Genomic DNA, 22,122 nt, shown 5'->3' on the forward strand with positions numbered 1-22,122 from the left:
TGTTATTATTAAAACACACCTTCTGGAAATCATCAAATTTCTTCTGTAGCACCTCCACCTGCTCCAGGTCAGCCCCCACTTCCTCACTGGTGAGAGCTGCCTCCTTCTCATTGATCCACTGCTGCAGCTCGTTGGCCTCACGGAACAGCATAAACTTCTTGCAGCTCTTTTCCAACATGCCTTTACGTTTTTCTCCCAGCTCCAGCAGGGAGTGATACCTGGAACAAGCAGGAAAGGGAAGCAAGGCACAGTCAGATTGAACTGGTAGGATCATGGGGATTTCCCAAGTGGTGGAGATCCCTGAAGTTCTGCTACAGAGTGAGCTACTCGTGTGTAGTTGGGGAAGTGCAGACTGTACATGTTTCTCCTCCACATGGATTGCACACCGAAATGAGATCTTCCACATGCAACACCTCACTGGGAAAATGAAACTCAAAATCACAGCTTAGGTCAGGGTAGGTTCTGAAACCACAACATCACTGCAGCGCAGGAATGACTCCACAGGCTCTTACTTTCCAAGAGGTATTTTTTTCCTAGAGTACATTAAGTTTGCCATCAGGTTATTAAAATCCACCAGCCTCCCAGCTTTTGTACATAAATGTCTTAAGTAGCCACTTTCCAGTGCAAAATCTGCTGAATGTTTAAACAAGGTGTGTATCTTTGATAGCTGAATGTTTAAACAAAGTGTTATATCTTTGATAACACTGGAAAATCCATGAAACTCATTCCACATACTTTTTGTTTCTGTGGAATTCCCAATATCAGTGATATTGCTCCTCATTTAAATTAGAATAAATGCAAAGTGAAACCTCTAAAATGTTTAAATTGATCTGAACAGGTGAATAAACCTCAAAAGACCAGATAGTTATTTAAAACCACAAGAAAATTGATGTCTCCTATTTGGTTCCTTGTAACCAACTACACACAGATGGTCCTACAAGACCTTTTCCAAGCTATTGCTGAAAAAGCCAACAGCAGTTTTGCAGCATTGATATTGAACTAGATCTCTCTACCAATGCAAAATGCCTGTCTTTAAAAAAACCTGCATTCAGAAAAGCCATACCCTTAAGACTCATTCTTACTGTTACCCTATTTTAAGTCTCCCAGATGATGAGATGTTTTAGCTGCATCAGGATGGGTTTTTAATGTCCTGAATCAGTTTGCACATTGGTCTCCCACAGTGATCAACAGCAGCAATGAATTCTCATTATTAAGCCATAAAGAAATCCCTTTTGATGTCATTAAATCAAATAACACAAGACACTGCTGAGATACCTGCAGGGGCCTCAAACAGGAATGTTTTCATTTCCCATCTTGCAGCACACGGGCAAACACTGAGCAGTTACATCTCCCAGCTTGAGGAGTTCAGTGCTGGAGCATTTTCCTAACCAACAGCTCAGAGATGACAAAGCCTGCTGAAGGAAATCCTCAGGACACTGTGATGTCTATACCTCAAACTGATAATCAGCTCTCCTTCCATGGAAACAGAGACTTGGTGGTTTCCTGTCTACTGTGGTTTAAGACTGGATAGAAAGGAACTAAGAATCTTTCACATTAGGTTTGAATAGAAATTTTCTACCCTGACTTGAGGAAACACTGTTTTGAAGCCTGCCCTGACTCCAGATGTTTGCCTCAGCACACAATTTAGGTATTAAATACTTGCAAAGCTCATAGAGGATCTGGGGCAAAACTCCCTTAGAAGCAGATCTTACCTCAGAGTTGCTTTGCAACACCTGAGAGATTTACATAACACTTTCACTTTTAATTCTCAAGAAATACCTTCTCTATGAAAAGACAGTCAGGCACAGTCAATGAACACTTTTGCTTTGGATTTCCCAGCAACTTCCAAGACCATAATGCAAACTTGATTTTTTTTTTCCAGGAGACATCAACGCAAGTTTGAAACTCAAGTTAATGTTGAAATTAAATAAATAAGCCCATATAAACAAACTAATGCTGTTTGACTACCTAGCATGAATGTTATTTTATATGATAAACCATGACAGCCCCACCCTTCCCAAACTCTTAAGACATTCAGATGTGATGCAATACTTGGTGTATGTATTTCATATAAACGAAGTATTATATCTATCTGCACCTCAGAGAATGCAAGAGATGCTTTTTAAAGAAAACAGTGTAGATATCATTAAAGCCTCATCTGGTAAGCAAAACCAGCCTGATGGAAAATACCACGAACCAATTTAGCAGCACAGAGGTGCCCAGTGAGATAAGGAGACACAGACCACCACACTCATCTAAACTAATCCACACTGCGGAAATCGCTTCCTCCAGGTCTCTTTGGAGCAGCTTTCCCAAAGAAAGGAACAAAAGGGAGGATGAACAGTGACAGGATGGAGACAGCATGGTTTAGAAAGGGCTAATCCTACTCACAGTTCTTCGACCTGTTTCATACGCAGAGATACACTGCCGACCTCCTTAGTTATGAGAGTCCTGCACAGACAGGGAGCACAGCAAACGCATGCGAAAAATTAGTCAGATTAACAAAAATAATGAAAGCAGCAGCTCCATCCATGGCTTGGCTGTGGTAGGAGATGGGTAAGAGGTCACATTTAAATGGAGAAAATTAGGTGTCGTTCAGAAGCAAATGAAGCAAATCAGACCAGGAGTACAACTGATGTAAGGAAACCTCAGCAGTACAGTTGGGCTCTCTCTATAAGGTCTCCTCATTTCCTGATAGACTGGAAACTAAAAGGTGGTCCCCTCTCCTTGGCTCTGCAATAAGGCACCCTGTTCTAGTTATTAAAAGCATGAAAACCTCATGAAGGAAATTATTAAAATCCTGATCAATGTGCCACAATTTTTCAGCATCTTTTCTTTGTATTGGTAGAAGGTTTTTTGTTGTGGGTTTGAGAGTTTTTTTGTGTGATTTTATTTTTTTAATTCAAGAGCTAAAGCTAATAATTATTGTATGTCACTGTAATAACTGGTGACTCAAAACAACTGAGTGGGAAGAAATTCTCACACAGAATGTCAGTGTAGCTGTGCAAACAGATGGGAGTATGCAGAAACCTTTCAGCTTTGGCTTCCAAGTGGTTTGATAAGATGAGACAGGAGCTCTCAGCTATCACCCACAGCCCTTGCTGGAACTAATCTACAGCTAACATGTGCTTTAGGAGGTTATTACCAAGCAGCCTTGCAGCTTTCTGTTTGCAATGGCATGTTGCTCTTTTGGAAGAGAAAAAAAAAAAAGTTAAAAGAAAAAAAAAAAAAGAAGAGGGGACACATTTTAGCTCCTGTAACAGCAACAAATAATGGCATCACATTTCAGGAAAAAATCAGCCAGCAGCAAAGTAATCCCAGTTCCTAAGGAGGTCACCTCCAGAGGCAGCCCTGTATAGGGAGAGCACTGTACTTTATGGAATCAAATTTAAGAAAGCTTTTCAAAACAGATCACACACTAAGAAGTGACAATTACAAATACAAGAGCTGCTTAGGACATATATAACTCACAAACAAGTTTAAGTAGTTAGGTACAACATCTAAAGGAACACATAAAATACTCAAGTCAGACAGTAAGTTGAGCTCTAGTGTCATGAGTTTTACAGTTAAAAATGGGAAAAGCAATGAGAAAATCTAGAGTAAAGATAAAACAACTGAATCTGGCGCCTCTGGTAAAGGAAGCCCTTGTTTCTTAGTGTAAGAAGCATTAACCTAAGCTTCTGGCATCTGTGAGGCAAAGGCCAAGCCAGCTAATGCTGGTGGTGTCATATCTCATCAGTTAGATCTTACTGGTTGTCGATCTGCTCCTGGCGCAGTGCGATGCTGCCCTGCTCCTCCAGGAGGTTCTCTCGGGATGCAGACTGGGCAGGGTCCAGCTTTTTCACATAGGCAGCTGGAACAAATCCCTGACGGTCATTGACTTCGACCTTCCACCAGTCCTGGCAGGGAAAAAACCCAAAGGAACCTCTGTGAGATTGTCACCAAGCACAAAGCACAACGGGCAACTGAATCAACACGAGGAAGCCAGTCATGCTCCCAGCAGTTTGCTCTTAATGGAGATCAATTCAAACAAACTCCCTCTTGAAGGCATCGAGGTGTTACTCCCACGTCTCATCAAAAATTCCTCCACAGCAGGGAATTAAGTTCTCACAGACACATGCCCTACAGCCTATGTTGTTTATCTGACTTGGAAAAGTTGGCAGCTGTAGAGGAGTCATGGGAATGAACTGGGAAGGTTCAGCTGAAGTGCTGAATGGGGACATGGGCTAAATGTGTCAATTCTTCAGCTTCTTTAATGTTCTTACTAAAAATCAAACAAAACTAAGACACACTTTGCAGAACAAACACCACCAAGGGAGCCAGGCAGGTCCAAAGCAGGAGGGAAGAGTTCACCTTGTTGGTGCTGTTGAGAAGAGTGAGGATATCTCCCTTCTTCATAGTCACCTCCCGAGGACTCTTCTCCTGGTAATCATAGAGTGCCAGAACAAGCTCTTTTCCAGTCTCATCATCTGTGGGAGCAACTTGTTGCTAAAAGAGAAGGAGTACAAGAAAAATGAGTTGTTCCATGTTTATTACAATCAATGTATTGTCCTAAGATAGACCGTAGCCTTTGTAAATGCTACTGTAGTATCCTAAAGTTATTCTTGTTTAAACAAATGCAGAAAGACTCAGTTTAAGTGCTGCCTGGGCTCAAACCTTGAAAACCACCACACTGTACTGTTTTATTCTAAAGCAACACAACTGTCTGTCATTATTCTACAACCAGACTGCTAAGTTTCTTGAGAAAATCAAGTAGAGTCTCCAATAAGCTCTCAAAATCAACAACTGTTATTATGCTTTGCCTTTACCTTTTGCTGACCCACAAATTTTAGCAACATGACTGGCATCTTCCCTTACCCTGCAAGACTGGGCCTGTTCCCTCAGCGCCTGGATGCTGCTGCCGTAAGCGGAGAGATCAGACATCAAAGCCTCATGTTTCTTCAGAAGAGCCTGGAAATGATAAAAACAACATGTACACCTTGCCATTTTACAAACACTACCCTGCCTAAAATACATACTTTGGCTCCCTACACGGGGAATGGGGGGTTTTCAGAGCTGTCAACCTTGTGACTCCCATGAGAATAATCACTTCTATTTATTCACTGGGTAGATAGTGGCCCAAATGCTTCTGGTGCTTTACCTTATCTCAGCAACATTCTTTTGTTCTGACCAGAAATAACTCTATTTCCACAGTGATATGTGGTAAGCTTGAAAGTGTGCCTTTAAACTGCACTTCATGCTGATGAAATGTCAGCACTGCCTGGGATGTAGTGTTTGACTGCAGGATGATACCAGTAAAGCTGCTCCAGACAAGAAAATTACTTCCAGACTAATGAACTACTGAAAACCAGACTCACACTGAAATGCTTGTTACACGAGGAATTTGCTGATATTACTCTCATTATACTTAAACAAAACCCTGTAAAAGAGTGAATAGAGATGTAAAGCTTCCTTGTAATTGGTTTAATATACTGAACAGCAAAATTTCATTTGCAGTAACAACTAAAACACAGGAAAAATTGATGCAAGAATCTTCTGCCCTCTTTGTTAAGAATCTTGAGATTCGCAGAGCTCATTTTTTTTTAACCACTAGACAAATCCTTGCTGTGTTTATGCAGAATTCATTTAAACAACAGTCTCAAATACCTCAGCAGAGTCTTCATCTTTTCCATAGTCTGTACTGCCTACAATGGGCTCCTTTTCCCTCATCCAGGATTCAGCCTCATTAGCATCAGCAAAGTACTGCTGAGCCTGCAGGGAATCCTCCAGGTCCTGGCGCCGCTGAGACGCTTTGGCTTTCAGAGAGTCCCACTTCTGGTTCAGCTCATTCAGTTTGATTTTCACATCCTCAGCTGCAAAGTGCCCTATGTAACAGAAGGAGAGGAGGTAAGAAGGACTTCAGGAGGTAAAACTAATACACACCAAAAGGTTACCTGCACTTCTTCCAAGTCACAGAAATTAAACCAGTTTAAACCCACGTAGCCTGTTCTGACTAATGAAAGCACAACTGAGCTGGTCCTTTTGCCTCAGACTGTAAAACTCTATCAATCAAACTGTACTGGGATATTTGAATTATTAGGAATAAAACAAGACACATCATAACATTTCTACTCAATGATGACACAGGAAAGGACATTTCTTTCCAATGGCAGCAGACAAACCTTATTTCAGATCTGCACTCTGAATCTCAGAATCAGGGAATTTTTTTGTGTGTTTTGGTGTAAGAACACGCAGTCAGAAATAAAGATGCCTATTTATTTAAAAGCAGGAATGACTCTTACTGTCTTTGTGGAGGATCCTCTCTCACATTATATGTCTCTGATAGAAGACTAATAGATTTAAAAACAGAGACTAAATGCAACAGGCACAAAATTGCTAAATTTTGTGTTCATCAAGAGTAGATGGAGATCTGTGAAAACTGTGACAGGTTCCCATCAAGGAACTTATTTTGATTTTCAGGTGAAAGAATGTCTAGAAGTTCATCCTGCTAGCAGGTATCTGTCTACTGTCTGGATAAAACCAGTCAATAATTCTTAATGGTACTGGGCCAGGGAGTTAAAAAATGCTGAGACATACCCTCTTCCACCATAGCATTGCCCTTCTGTGTGACTGCCTTAATGCGGGGCTCGTGGCCTGCGATTTCTGCCTGCAAAGCCTGGTGCTTCTTTAGCAGATTCTGGACACCAATTAAGTCCTTGCCTGAAAGACATAAAAATAATTAAGCGGTTAAATCACAGCCAGCAGATTAAACAAAAATTTCAAGGCAGCTGCAACCTGTGCTAGACAAACACCTGCAGAGTAAGAAGTACCACAGTTAAGACAGAGAACTAGGAAAACTAATTGAACCACTGGAATAGTAGGAGTACCATAACAGTTAAAGAATAAATATGCAACATTAATTACAATAAATATTTCAGAAATTTCCAGGGATATTCAACAAAGAGACAAGTTCTGACACGTAAATTCCAGGGATACCAGGATGAACCAACCTCTGTTTGTTGAAGCTGCAATAGGTTCTTTTTCCCTAATCCAGGTCTCCTCATCCTCAATGTCACGGAAAAGCTGCTGCAGGCGAAGGGAATCTGCAAGTTTTTGCTTTCGAGCCACCATGGGATCCTTCAGAGCTTCGTAACGAGCCACTAAAGCTTCTTGTTTCTTCTTGATATTGTCAGCATCGAAGTGCCCAGCCTCCTGGAACTGGCGTGCCTGGATGGTAATGCCATCTATCCGATCCTAAAATGAATCCAGCAGTGGCATTATGTCAGAATTTCTGTAAAATCGCTGCAGAGACTTGAGAACATTTTCAGGTCTAAGCTAATAAATTATGCTGTGATAGAAGAAGAGAAGCCCAGCTGCACAGTGCAATCGTTTTGGTAATAATTATATTCTATATAAAATTCAGCACATTAGATAAATGTAATTTATTTGGGTTTGATCTGTCAATTTTATAAAACAAAAGATTGTTGAAATCGCATTAACTTTACAGATGTGGCCCTCTACACAAACTGCTTTTCAACAGTTAACAACTGATCATTCCAGTCGTGGGAATCCAGATTTTGTTGACTTTCTTGCTGTGGATTTCATTCCCCTAAAGATCATCTGCAAACAGTCCATTTGCAAAAATGAATTCAGAGGAATCATTTGCTGTAAAGTTCTTTATTTAAAAACTGTTCTCCCTCCATGTCCTAGAGCTACATGAAAACTGAACAAGAATAAGCTATCTACAAGTGGATAGTTTAGGGGGTAATTATTTCCTACACAGAGCACAGCACAACCTTTTAAATTGGTGTTCACAGCAAAAAACAAAGCTTATTTCTATCAAAGTCGTGAAGATATTATTCTTAGAGTTGTTTCAGTTCAAAATTGTTTTTAGTAAGAGAACTGTAAAACCCAAAGCTACAAAATTTATAAAGACACAGACATGCAAAGGTCTGAGTGAGTAGATCTGAAAGGGCAGGAATAAAAAAATATTTCCCTTACCTGATGGGCAGCAACATCTGCCTCCAGTAGGGCATGTTTCTTCTGAAGATTCTGAACATTAGTAAGATCTTTTCCATAATCATCAGAGGCCAAGTGTCCTTCTACCTCATAGAGCCACAGCTCAATGTCCTCCACGTTGCGATTGAACTGCTGCTGTTGATTGGCCTCACGCAGTTTGATACCTGACAGGGACAGCGGCAAGAGGAAAGCAGGGCAAGATTACCTCAGTTTTCCACTTACATTTCTCTCACTTCTTGGCTAAACTCCCTAGAAAATTACCCATATTCTTCTGAGCAAGTGGTACCTTTGAGCTCAGTGGCCTCCAGAAGTTTCTTCCACAAGCTGATCACCTCGTTCATGCGAGCGGCCACTTCATCCGACGCGTAGTGCTTGACATCGATCAGCTTCTGCCCGGCCTTCTCCAGGGCATCGATGCGACTCTGGTTAGCAGAAAGCTCTGCTTCAAAAGCCTGATGCTTCTGAACTTTACCTTGCAAGTTTGATGGATCCTACAGACGAAGAAAGAAACAGGATGTTTCAATAAAAATAAAAAAATAAATAAATCAGCATCTAAAGGTCTCTGAAGAATTGTTAAAATTAGACTACGTTCGTATACATGTCACCAGAGAATTTGGTGCAAGAAATATGCCTTAAATCAGAACATTTAAGCTATTGGATAAGCATGATTACAGCAGGATGGGAAAATCTTCCTTGGGGTCACAGAGAAATTACCATTCCTCCTGTTGCTCTTAATATCACGGACTAGCAGCAACATTTTGGCTGACACCACTTTGTCTCATTAGACTGATTACATTAAGCCTTAAAAATATTCTACCATCCATCCCCGTGTTTACCTTGTAGGCCTCATCAGTGGCAGTTTTCATCTTTTCATTAACCCAGCTCTTCAGCTCGTCAGAGTCTCGGAAGAACTGCTGCAGGTGGAAGGAATCGGCCAGCTGAGCGCGGCGGTACATGGCTCGTTCGTGGAGGGCATTTCGGCGGCTCAGCAGCTGAAAAAAAGGGAAAGGAAAAGGTTTTTAAATTCCCCAGGCTTGTAAGAACCACCACTGCATCCACCCTCTTGGGAGAGCTATGCAGACTTATCCTATATTGAAGTCACACCATGTAAAATAATAAAGCAGAACATGATTAAAGTCTACAGCCCAAATCTGTTTTGCACACTTACAGCATCTCTGCGTGTAGCGACATCATCCATGGCATAGTGGTTGTTCTGAATCAGCTTAGTAGCAAATTCGTCTAATGCCTAAAGAGAAAACAGGTTTCCATTTATTTAGTGTAATAGAAATTGTGCAAGTTTGCTTGGTACATCAATTCCCAGAAGTTTATCCCAGTAAAACTGTCAGAGAGCTATTGTTACACCCTTTTCCACCTGTACCATCATCTTTCCTGTGGAAGAGTGCAGGTTTTTGACAAATCTTCACCCACAAGTGTGCTGGTATGATAAACAAGCACCAGGTTACCCAGCTCTGAGGTAGCAATAGAGCCCTATCCAATCTTTTCCACTATTTTCCATTTCAGAGAGAATACATGTCATTTAGAGCTAATACATCCCACATAACAATGGATCTTTCTGCAAAGCAAACCTCACCCTTGCCATCCTCCAGCAATGTCTCCTCCCTAGTCAATAAATTCTCTTGTTTTACTTCTTGCCCATTTAGTGATGACCTAATGTAAATGTCTTACCGTGATTTTCTCCTCTTGGGCACTTAGGGATTTCTCAAAGTCTTCGTGCTTCTTTAGAAGAGCCTCCACACTGTCCAGAGAATCACCAAGGTCTTCATTCAGCAGAAATGCCTGAAATAAGGAAACAAACACATTTTTATGCCTCCATACTCAACTGCTCTAAGTGAACTTAAGCACAGGCAGTGATATTTCTTGCCATATGTTATTACCAAAAAGTAAAGGAGGATATACCGGGACTGAGTACACTCTAAGTTTCTAACAGGCAAAGGTTCTGAGTATTTCTTTTTAGCTTCTTATTCAACCAGTATTTTACAAGAGTTAACACCCACAAAAGCCATCTCACAGTTTCAGCATTAGATGGAAACAGTCATTGCAGCATCTCAGGCAGTCACATAAATAACTCTGTACAGCACTGGTGCACATTTAGTGGAGACACTACCACTAGTTAACTGTTTAAGTCTAGAAGACTAACCAGAAATTAAAATCGACCATATCTGGAGAGTTCAAAGATTTGCACTCACTTCTTGTTTGCTCATCCAGTTGTCAACTTGCTCAGTGTCTCTGTAGAAGAGCTGCAGGTCCATGCACTGCTCGTACTGCTGCCTGCGGAGCTCCCACAGCTCCAGCAAGGCAGACCTTTCGTCTGACAGGATGGTCAGCTAATGGATAGGGAAGAGGAATACATAATTTTATTAAACAGTCTGTTTAATATAACAGTTGTGACTCAAAAAAGCGTTCAACACTGGACTGAAAACAACATTCTGTGTAAAGACTCAAATCTCCTTTTAAATTAAGGGACACAGAAGAAAGGCAAGTATTCTTCTAACAGCTCTTGCTCTCAACTCACCTTTTCTTTCACTTCATCAGAAGCATAGTGCCCAGCAGCAAGCAAAGCCTGGCCAGACTCATCAGCAGATTTGAAGCTGTCTTCATGGGCATCAATTTCTCCCTATGAAAAGGAGATGAGAATAAGCTGTTACCAAAATTTATCTTGAAATAGAGTGTGAGAATATGAAAACTGCTATTGAAAATAACACAGAGACGACAGTCTGGACTCCCAAATGCTAAACATCTGACTATCTTTAAATACATTACCCTTATCCTGAAAACTAGAGTGAAATGTATTACCTTACAATGCAGATAAGGTAGGCATAAATTCCTAAATTAAAATGAAACTAGAGGTTGATTTGAGCTGCACTCTTTCTGCTTACTTATAGCAACTCCTCATGATGGAGAGCTAAAACAGTTGTTAGTCCAACTGACTGCTATTAGGTCTAATTTTTTATAAAATATATAATAAAAATTCTTAAATACTTAGTAATTAGTGCATATTTACTATCTAGAAACAAAGTAAAAATATTAAATCAGGACACAATCCTGTATTAGCTGCATGATCAAAGCATGCAGAGCTCCAACCCCAGCAGTTGTGACTCAGAGGTTGTGTCAGACACATAAAGCAGCTGTTGAGGGCTGGGCTGTGTAACCACTCTACCTTATGTTCCTGATGTCTGTCTAGAAGGGCTTCTGCTCCAGCCACATCATTGGCAAGTTCATCAGCATTTATCAGAGCCTTCATCTCAGTCACCCAGCTGGTGAGATCTCGGAAATCTGCAAGGAATCTCTGCAGCCTTCGGAAAGCAAAGGAAAAAATGGTCAGGAATAATCTGCTTCCTTAGCTTCTCCCTCCTTACCCCAAAGAAAGGGTTACAAACATGAAAGCTGTTCCTCAGATACGAATAAACACCACCGAAATGCACTCAGAATATTAAATAACTAAATATGCTTTCAATGAGAAAAAGCCTTTTGAAGTTAAGAAAATGCTGGGTTCTAAATCCATGTCTTAAAGACATGTTTTGCATTATAATTTATATTGGAAGTAAAGCAAATATTCCTAACTATAAGCTGAAGACAATAGAAATCAAAATATGGTTCTCAAGCTGAGCGTTTCAAGATAACCCACAGGGCTGCTTCTGTCACAACCATAACTGTGTGTGGGGGAGGGAACTGGCAGAAAGTTTCAACTGCACAAGCCTCAGCCTTAAAACAAGCAAACAAACTCTCAAATTCCTTTCAGTGTGCCTTCAGTTGTTGCCTTTGGCATGTGTTTAACACTTATCAGCAAAAGTCATCAGTTTCTGTTTCCCTTCTACATTTGCTGTTAATTGATCTGAAGAGATTTTGGCAGGGAAGGTAAAGGTAAAGATTATTTGTCTGGATCTCCACTGTCATAAATCCCACATCATGGGAGGGAACCAAGGGCAGAAAAACAAAACCAGAAAGGATGTAAACTCATCACCATATGTGGATGTTTCTTTTTCATAAGGTTTATCAACACAGACAACCAGACTGGTGTAGAAACAAGACTGGATGAAGAGAAATCCCACATCAGCAAAGCAACTATCACAGAAACAGGGATTTCACTTAGTCTGGGACAATACATCAAACACCACACTTCAGAGAGACTCAGGACTCCATACTGAGTTTTGTAGTAAGTGTATTAAAAAAAACCCAACAAAACTAAAACATAGTCAGACACTTCAAAACACAGAAGATGGGGAAAAAAGCAAAAGTCCTAAAACATTACAGCGTCTGTTTTTATAACTGAATCCACATCCAAAGAATGACCAAGAGCTGTAAGTACTTCTTTATCATATAAATATTTATTTTACCACTAGAAGTCAATGTAAAATATAATTTGGTGAACTGTTTCTCAAAACACCAGAATCACCCCAGCATTTTGCAGACAGCATCCCTTTCTTCTCCCAAGAGCCTTCTGCCAAGTGTGAACAAGGAGAAGGGAACACTGTGCTGCTGGAATGACCCACCTGTAGGAGTCGTTGAGGCGGCCGTGCCTCTCCGCTGCCAGCGTCCGGATCTGCTCCCAGTTGGCGATGAGCTCCTCCCGCTTCACTTGGATTTGGGAAGCATTTATTGGGTGAGACTGCTGCAAACGGTCAGCTTCTGCACACAGGGCCTTCACCTACACCCAGGCACAAAGTGTGAGTTTCCAGCCCTTTACCAAGCAGGTTGACTTGGTTAAGCTGTACATAAAATGTGTCTCAGGGTACCTTGTCCTCCAGAGCCGCCAGGTCTCTCTCCAGGCCCTCGTGCTTGCGCAGCAGAGCCTGCACACTGGCCAAGTCTCTGCCAAAATCATCTGAGGCCATCAACTGCCCTTTCTCCTTAATCCAGCTGATTGTTTCATCCACATCCCTTCAAAACAAAGCACAAATTGAAAGCAGTCTGTCTTGTATGGGAAAAGGAAGAAAGCAGGATGTGTTCCTGTACGTGTGCCAGAGGTACTGGCAGGCAAACTGTATTTATAAACACTGCAGCCAACTACAAACATACTTTAAAGAAAACCCAACCAAAAATAAACAAAGAAATAGACTTTTACATCTCAAGAAATTTCAAAGAGTATTAACAGGCCACTCTTCAGGTGGTGTCACCAGATGCAAACAAGGAATTACAGCACCATCACTGAGTAGGTCCACTTCCCACTCTGGACCCTTGTCCAACTTAATTACAGCATATCTCAAAATGCTGTAGATGGAGATGAGGATAGAAAGACTTTGCTCAAAAACCTCCAGAACAACTGGGTTGATATCCATCTGACAAAAAATACATCCCTTTTCAGGCTCATCTAGGACAGAACTGGGTGAAAAAGCCCTCAGAGGAAAGGGACCCAGAACTGCCATTAGCAGGAATGAACAAACTGCCAAGTGCTGAAAAGCTGCATCACAATAATTATTCTAAAGTAATTCTAGAACAACAAGGTCTTCATTCAACAAGTCATGCAGAAGAGTAAAGCAAAACCATAACAGACAGTAGCTCTTCTCATCCCATGTGCAGCTGAATGCACCATTAAACAGCCACACGAGGATTCCACCACTCCAGCAGATCCAAGTTCATACCTGTTGAAACGCTGAACTTCAGCTGCCCCAAAGAGTTTCCCTTGCCTCTGGAGGGCAAGTCCCTTAAGACGCTGCCAGCTTGCATTTACTTCATCCTGTTTGGACTTTATCAGCTCCTCTTCAGGGTGTTGTTCCTGGCAAGCAAAGACAATTGTTGTTTTCATATGTTTTGTGGTTTTACATCCATTGACAAACCCTTGAAACGCCGCTGGTTTTCAAGAGATCAATTTATAATTACTGTCCTTTCCAGATGATCACTCAATTCAATAGTTTCCCTGAAATTTCACTGTGAAAACATTCAATACCCCTGTAGTGGTTTCCCTATATACTAATTAGTCTGTGGGAAGAGGGTTGTGAACAGCATCTTTTTTTTTTCCTGGAATGCAATACTCCCTGCCCTGTCTCCATCCTTAATCAAGCCCCAGATGTCATATCAGAAGAGATATTAAACCTGTTTGTCCAAGGGAAATACATTTAACCCCAAATATGACAGTTTCTCTTACTAATCACTACTCTCCACATTTTCAGCAATGTTCCCAGCTGGGGCAGATCTGCCACAAAACCGGGGGGAAAGAGGAAGCTGCAGCCAAAAGCTTTCTGCCATACCTGGCTTGCCAAGAGATTTTCAACACACACACATTTTACCTGGATAAGTTTGCCAGCAAACTGGTTCACTTCATTTACTCTTTCCTCGTGAGCTGCGAGGTCTGTCTGGAACTCTTCAAACTTCTTCTGCAGAACCTCAACATGCTCTAAGTCCTGTCCAAGCTCTTCTGAGGTCACTATTGCTTCCTAGCACATTGGGAAAAAAAAAAGTTAATTTCAGTATATCCTATGGGAAATCACTACTGAAAATGAGGAAGCAAACTGTCCTAATTTTCTATAGGTCAAAGACAATCACAGTGGTTGAAGTCAGATTTAAAACTCCATTCCCCACCCCAACACTTATGTGTTATTGCAGAGAATATGCAAGATCACTAAAGGAATTATTTTTCCATCTGCCTTGGTCATATTAATTTTTCAAGTATAAATTCATAGCACAAAGTGACGAGAATTTGTTCATATTTTAGACTGCTGCAGGCTCCTGATGCGAGATTTCTGTATGAAAAGTGCACTGTCATATTCAGAAACAGTTATAGAGAGTTTACAGTTGGAACCCACAGTGACACAAAACAGCAAATCATCATTAAGAAAACCCATATGATTATTATGTGGCTTTCTTTTCCCCTTGATAGTGTGGTTTGTGGTCTGTTTCCTCAGAGTTCAAAGAGTCAAGAGCCAACAGTTCTGCAGCTCATGTCCTTACAATGTATATACAAAGATATTCCCATCATTAAGTAACTACCTACATACTGCTGGGTGCTTGGGTTGGCTCCTTTCTATAACAGATCAATTAGAACATTTATTAAAGAAACATTTCCTTTACAGGAAAACTGAATTTTATTCAAATTTCCTCAAAGAAAACAAAGAATTGATCATGGTAACTATGCTCATCAACACACAGGTTTCCTCTTACTCTAATATAGAGGACTAATATTAGTTTGCACACCTTCTGCTGATGCAATATGAATAACTAAATCACGTGTACAGGTGCCTTTCCAAGCTCTCTGTGACCACCTGACCTCCAGAGACTCTGTGTTGACAGAAATTTTCCACACAAACACATCAGATTTCCCACCAAGGACACAGTAAAGGTAGGTAATTATATACCTTGTCATTGATCCAGTCCATGACATCTTCACATTCCCGGAGGAATTGCACCAGCTTCTGTGCCTGCAATAATTTGACCCCCTTCTCTCTCATCTTTTCCATCAGTAACTCCCATAGTCGGTGCAGCTCCTGCAGTCGAGTCTAAAACAACAGGACATGGTTATTAAATCCTGTATCAGAGAAGGTCAGATTTAGTCCCTTCCTGACCTTAACGGTAGATTTATTTTTTTTTCCTGAAGTTGTACAACCTAAACCTTACTTTAGACAAAGGGTGGACAAACCTCACAACAATTTCACTTCCAGTCATTAGTTTTCAAATAATGTAGTGTTGTAACAACACAAAATTAGAAATGACTGAACTAAATATTTACATATTTTTATTAATTAATGAATTATGTTTACGTAACTATGAGGTAAACAATGAGATAAAATTTGATTTAAATTCTATGCTAATATGAAGTAAGACCAAAAATTTGCTGCTCTCCCCTTCAAATGTTCAGTCATTTACATGGAAGTCAATTCCCAATAAGTGAATCTCATCTTACTTCGGGAATTTATTTTTATCTAAGACAACACATTTTATTGTCAAACTTGGGCCATTTTACTGTATTTTAACCACTTTTCTTCACACTAATCAGTTAATATGTTTAGCCAACATTGTTAAGTAATTTAAATACTGACATCCCAGGAGTAATTATTGGTTTTAATACTGAGTCTCTGGCTGAACTCAGCGTTTCAAAACTGTTGGGAGCCACTATAAATTTTACAGACAATGAAAAGAAAAACCACACTCCCACACAGGCACACAAGTTGCAAAACAGGAAAGTATCTGCTCCACCCATCATCTACCACGCTTTGCTCATCGAGACCTGAAACTCGAAAGTCATTCAAGAGAAGCTTTTGAACCTCATGGGCGGAGGTTCCACTAAATCCACTCAGAAAGTTCAATTAAGGAGGTTTAAAGGGGAGGAAAGAGCTCTGAGCACTGTCCCAAAGGATGGTGCAAACTGTCAGCCAAGGGAAGAAGGAGACATTGCAAACACAAGTTGCACAGCACAGTCACAAGTGTCACCTACTCGGATGTGGGACCCCACTTGGGTGGCCGTGACTATCGGGCGCTGAGCTGTCCGGTACGGCGTGAAGGACTGAATTAAAGGCAAGTTATCACCCCAAACAGCACAAAGAACAGCACAGTTTTTGGCTTTTTTCCTATTTGTGGTAAGGATCATACAATCACAGTGAGGTTTCTAAAATAAAAGTTACCTTAGGGCTTTTTTTACTATATAACGTATTAAAAAAAAATAAATCTGTTTTTCTTAGTTACAATGAAATGATGAAGCTATCGATTAAGTTTGATAATCACTACAAAAATATCACAAGAGTTCTCATTTTGGAAAGCTGCAACAGCTCTCATCGAGATCTTACAAAGGAAAAAGCTTTCAACAAAAATTTTAAACAACTGCATTAAAAAAAAACCTGCAGCCATGACTGACACTGAAATGAGGCCCAGAAACAGTAGATTTAAAGTGAGAACACAAATTAAAGAGCTTTGAATGTGTGGCCAGTACAACTTAACCAGAAGGCAAAGATCACTAGAGACCTGATCTGAGCCAGAGCACACAGATTAGATGGCTGAAGTTTACTGGGTTGGTTGCTTGTGTTACTTCTTACTGCAGAAAATTAAAATGGTAAACATAAGCAAAAAATGAGTTGTCAACATGCCTGACATCAGGCTTTGTGAATCTGATTGTGGGAAGAACCACAGGTATAATTCATCATTTGCCTCGTGCCTCTCAAAACATCTTTGAATAGGTCACCTCAGAACTGGATCCAGGAAAAGCCATGAGCTGGGTGCTCATGAAAGAGAAAAATACCTCTAAGCTTTACAAATACAAACTCTCTGTAGAATTCTAAAAAGCATTTTGGAATACAGAGTTATCTGTGCAATCTGGACAAAGTGCTTAACGAAAAACCTGTAAGGGGGGGGGGAAGAAAATTTTTTAAAACTCACTCTTATGGTTTCAGATGCAAAATGGCTCTCATTAATCATCTGATTCCCAGTCTCATCCAGTTTAATGATAGCTCCTGAATTGGCCTGCACCTCAGCTTCAAAGGCCTGGTGCTTCTGCAGCTTCCCCTACAAGGAAAACATCCAAGGGCGTGACTGAGAGTTGAACAGCCTCCTCCATGTTCCCCAGCATCAGGATCTTTAGTGTATTTTATGCATATTCAGTACTGACAAGCAAACAATAAAACCCCACAGTTGAAATCAGTTGTATCATGTGTTTCACCACAATTTCAGTTGCTTCATTCTTTTACACCAGTGTTCAAACCCCTGAGAACCCCTCAGTTAATTCCACCCATACAAGCTTGTTTTCTACAAATACCTTTTTTTTTTTTTGGTGGAAACAATAACCAATAATTCACATTTATTCACAAAGTTAAGGTGCCCAACAAATTCTAGGATTAAACAAAGCTGGTTTTATGCTACATTACGACGAGTAATTTTTTCTATGCTGATATAGCATCTAATCCATTATTAGAAATATTCCAATTATATCAGCAAAGAAACCAGGCTTTTGAAGAACATTTGCAAGGTCATGGGTATTTGCATCCATCTGACTTTGCTCTCAGCTCAAGTTTCATTTCTGTGTTTGTTCTATCTCAGCTGACCTGGAACACCCTAAAATTAATAGCACAGGAAACAGAAAATGGCAGGAGGACTTGCCTGCAAATTGCTTGGGTCTTTGTAGTTTTCATCAGATGCTATCTGCAGTTTCTCTTGGATCCATTTTTCAAGCTCGTCTGCATCCCTCTGGAAAAACTGGAATCTATAGGAATCTTCAAGTTTTTGGCGCCTTAGAGAAGAGAGTTCCTTGAACCTGTGGTAACGGTCCAAAACTTGCTGACGCCTTTCTTGGATGTCTTCTGCCGTTTCCAACACTTTTACACCGCTTGGATCCATTTTCTGAAAGGCAAAAAGTAAAATTAACATTATGTTTGCCCTATTGGGAGGGCAGGAAGAGACCCATGCAAGAAAACCTGCTTTTTTAAAATCACGTGTGGTTCACTTGCAGGCTTACTCTGTGTGTGCAGGCATGTGTATAAAATATAATTATTATACATATAAATACATAAAACCACACTTCTAGAAGAAAATAATGGGAAAGGAATATTTAGAGACATTTAACATCTACTTATTTTGGACAAATATGGCTGCGGTCATAGGAAGGCCGTGTCATCTCAAACATGCAAGTGTGTGATACAAGTGTTCAAACTGTGGGTTTGTGCACATATATGTGTGGATACAAACATAAAAATATTTCTTGTCCAACACAGAAAACCTGGAAACATTTTATTTAAAATATAGAAAGAATATTACTGTTCTTTGAACAACAGCTAACTGGCCCACGTGTATCTATATATATTTTTACATACACACACACATCTCTGATGCATTTCCTCTTTGTTCCTTCAATTAAAAAAAAGTTACAAACCCATCCTGCCACTCTCCACATAACCTTTCAAAAGCCAATAAGAGACTTCATAGATCTGCCTTCAGACAAGTCAAAGGCCATTTTGTTTAACTACTGATCTCCCTCCAAGTGAAAATCCTTCTATATTACTTTAAATATTAAAATCTAATATTCTTACTACAGGTAGCAAAGACCTGACTACTGCTCTGCTTTAGCTCCTTTCTATTAAAATTGGGATAATCTCTCATTTTCAATTCCTAAACTTTCAAAAAAGTAATCTGATTTCCAACAAGAAATCTGGGCACCGGAATAGAACTGTAATGCAAATTTAAAAAGAAGAACTGTTATTGTCATTGGAATTTGGATATTTACCCACTTCTTTGACAACTAATTCCGTAAATCAAGAGGTTGCTGCAACAAACACTCTGTGCTTGAACAATTTTGCAATTAATGTCTCAATGTACAAGTATTTACATGTATAACTCACTTAATGCTTTTATCATCAGTTCTGTACCCATCAAGTTAAAGATATTTCTCATCAATCCTATCACAGACAGGGAAGAAACCCAGACTAGAACTGCAGACTAACAGACCTGGGCAATCTGTTAAAACACATCATTAAATATTAAATTGTTATTTACTCATTAGTTAGTGCATGCTTTAATTAGACAAGTGTCTTGCATAACTGTATGGAAAACTCCACAGGTTGGAAAGTGATCTACACGAACCACATTTCCCTTTCGGTTTCCAAGCACTTGTAAGGGAACAACTGATAGAAAGGAACACATGGGGGTGAATCCACACATTCCTGAGCTCCCTTCCAAGGTCCCCACCCTGCCAGGGGACAGCCGTGGTCAGAGCTCTCAGGAACTCTGAGCCCCAACTGCACTGCGGCACTTTCGGGAAGGGAAGAAAACTCAGTTTTGCTTTATCTTCCCCTCATTATTGTCAAAGGAGGGCAAGGAAAAAAAAACAACCCCAGTCTCTGCAGCCTGTGTTACATAAATGAGGTCCAGGTTTCCTCTGGCAGCAGTACCAAAATCTCCACCTGATTAGTGTATCTGAGCATTAAAAGCTCAAACCCCTGAACACAACTCGGGCTCAAGCACAGATCTGGTTCCCTGAGAAGGTAGCTGTTTGTTCCAGCATTCTTTCAACAACCTTTTTCCTCCAGGAAAGGAAGTTATTGCTAAAAACTTCCTTTCCTGCCCTGTCACGCTGTGTTTGAATCCCAACAACACTTGTTTTAAAGTGCATTGTGTTCAGGAATAACACAGTGGCAGTTGGTCCAATTTACTGCCCGGTTGGAACCCGTCTCTGCTGATCCTGGTTTTGGGCAGTGCTGGGAGAAAATTAAATCCTAGTTAGTCTCCAACTGCACAGTCATGCCCTGGACAACACAATTCAACTTGTATTTCAGTATTAGAAATAACCTCCACAGACAAAGCGATTTGAAATCACTTTAAATTGTTAATTTAGGCAACTATCTGAATTATTTAAATTATCATTTAAAATACTCTTATGTTTTTAAAAACCAAATAGGAGACCTGTAATTCAGCCTGGGAGCTGGTTTGCCTCTCACCATGCAAGTCAGGCAATCTGGCTCCTCTTTTTGCTGGAATTGGTTAAAAGAAAGGCTCCTTTTGTAACTACAGTAAGTCGAGCGAGTCAATTGTAAAAGAAGTGCTTTGGTGTAGCAATAATGGACTGTTCTTCCTGCAGCACCAGCGACGTCAGCAGTGTCTGTGCTGCCAGAGCCAGCAGCAGTCACCAGGGGCTGGGAACTCCAAAGTCATGGATGCTGCAGAACGATGCAGGCTCCAACTGCAGCACCCCCTGGAATACCAAACACCCCTCTGAGATGTTTCCTTGGCTCAACGACACCACTGAAGGCATCTCGGGTACACCCCTGTGCCCCTCGCAGGAATCCCACCAAGGAGGATCGGGCTTTATGTTTTTAATGTGAAAAACACTGGGATGTGACAGTGCCTGGGCTGACCCCAGATAAGGAGCGTGACTCCGGCCCCTCCCTGTGCTGCCTGTGCCACATGATAAGGTCGGGCAGAGAGAACCTTCCAGAAGAACCTCGGCCTTCCCGACAGCCCCAGGGAGCGGATCCGAACTTCATGTCCTCATGGCATTTGCATTTCTCACTCCTCTCTAACACTGACTTCAGGTCAGCTTATGTCTAATTAAAATACTCAGATACTCTTCTCACCCTACTGCTGTGGTGGGTTTTTTAGAAAAAAAAAAAAAAGCTAACAAAAAGAAGTAGGAAATTTAAAACAAAACAAAAAAGATCGCAAAACAAGCTTATTACTCTCATCCTTCCATCTAAAACGAGTTGCCTTCCCCAGTCAATACAATAAAACTTGCATGGGAACACACAACTGCAGGTATTTACAGCCACTGCAGTGCAACAGTGCTGATGTCAGCAACACCATTCAAGTTTGGGAACAGATACGGAGGTGGGTTCAACAGGAATTACGGCGGTGCCACCGGGGCAGACACACAGCAGAGCTGTCAGCATTTCCCTTACCAAAACATGTTTTCAGGGATTTAAAAACACAAATGTAAAGCGCATTCGGTGCTAGGCAGAAGATTTTAGTGTGTTTTTAAAAGCAGTGACATGAAGCTTAAAAATTTAAACTCGTTTGCTTGAAAAGCACTCAGATATCAATATATAAAAATCACTGTCTTAAGGAGTAGTAAAATAATAACTTTCTCTTAAGACAAGTTCTGATGTTACATGTATGTATTTTATATGAGCTCTGTTACCTGAATTCAGTTTATAGGAGCTCAGCAGTAGCCTGTAACAGGAGTATTTTCCCTATCAAAACACTCCCTGCTTCCCAAGTCTGAACACATGAGCAGCTCGATGCATTTTTTCATGTTCATCGATATCACACCCCCTCAATCTTGTCCAAGGAAGATTTAACTGCTATCGGCTACTCCCCTCCTGGAGATCAAGAACAGATTGCTGATCTTTCTTCTTCAAGTAAAACACTGAATGTGAAATGGATGGGAAAATAACCTTCAAAAGGACAGAGGGAAAAAAAAAAAAACCCAAACACATTTTTCCCAGCTTTCATTACTCCCATTCACGGCTCCCTGGAAACACCAGGGAAGAAGCCACTATGTGTGTCTCAAACACAAAACCACCACGACTGCCTGGTTTAGGGAAAGTCCACCTTGTACTGTAGGTAAATCAAAGAGAATCCTGCTGAAAACATGCACAGTTCCTGCAAAGGGAGTCTGAGCGTGTTGTGTTATAAAGAAGGGACTAAAGGATGTCATATCTTACACCACATCCTAGAGATTTAAAACACTATTGAGAC

General features: G+C 40.6%; 1 protein-coding gene across 7 annotated transcripts in view; it reads right to left on the minus strand.

Moving 5' to 3' along the window:
• SPTAN1 (spectrin alpha, non-erythrocytic 1) overlaps positions 1-22,122 on the minus strand; it is a 47,808-nt gene that overhangs the window by 21,380 nt on the left and 4,306 nt on the right. For 4 of the 7 annotated variants that reach the window (XM_032707931.1, XM_032707928.1, XM_032707927.1 and 1 more), the window contains exons 2-24: positions 18,037-18,276; positions 17,320-17,445; positions 15,309-15,449; positions 14,244-14,390; positions 13,599-13,732; positions 12,753-12,897; positions 12,510-12,664; positions 11,177-11,312; positions 10,532-10,633; positions 10,206-10,343; positions 9,685-9,795; positions 9,167-9,244; positions 8,835-8,990; positions 8,285-8,489; positions 7,981-8,162; positions 6,990-7,233; positions 6,577-6,699; positions 5,647-5,864; positions 4,858-4,950; positions 4,354-4,488; positions 3,751-3,899; positions 2,392-2,451; positions 20-218 (exon numbers count right to left, since the gene is read on the minus strand). In XM_032707931.1, coding sequence (XP_032563822.1) covers positions 20-218; positions 2,392-2,451; positions 3,751-3,899; positions 4,354-4,488; positions 4,858-4,950; positions 5,647-5,864; positions 6,577-6,699; positions 6,990-7,233; positions 7,981-8,162; positions 8,285-8,489; positions 8,835-8,990; positions 9,167-9,244; positions 9,685-9,795; positions 10,206-10,343; positions 10,532-10,633; positions 11,177-11,312; positions 12,510-12,664; positions 12,753-12,897; positions 13,599-13,732; positions 14,244-14,390; positions 15,309-15,449; positions 17,320-17,445; positions 18,037-18,273 — 3,414 coding nt within the window. In that variant the 5' untranslated portion in view covers positions 18,274-18,276. The remainder of the gene's footprint in view (positions 1-19; positions 219-2,391; positions 2,452-3,750; positions 3,900-4,353; positions 4,489-4,857; positions 4,951-5,646; positions 5,865-6,576; positions 6,700-6,989; positions 7,234-7,980; positions 8,163-8,284; positions 8,490-8,834; positions 8,991-9,166; positions 9,245-9,684; positions 9,796-10,205; positions 10,344-10,531; positions 10,634-11,176; positions 11,313-12,509; positions 12,665-12,752; positions 12,898-13,598; positions 13,733-14,243; positions 14,391-15,308; positions 15,450-17,319; positions 17,446-18,036; positions 18,277-22,122) is intronic. The other 3 variants (XM_032707933.1, XM_032707932.1, XM_032707929.1) reach the window with 1 other exon arrangement.

This window comes from Chiroxiphia lanceolata, chromosome 21 (genome assembly GCF_009829145.1).
Source record: "Chiroxiphia lanceolata isolate bChiLan1 chromosome 21, bChiLan1.pri, whole genome shotgun sequence".
Classification (NCBI taxonomy): domain Eukaryota; kingdom Metazoa; phylum Chordata; class Aves; order Passeriformes; family Pipridae; genus Chiroxiphia; species Chiroxiphia lanceolata.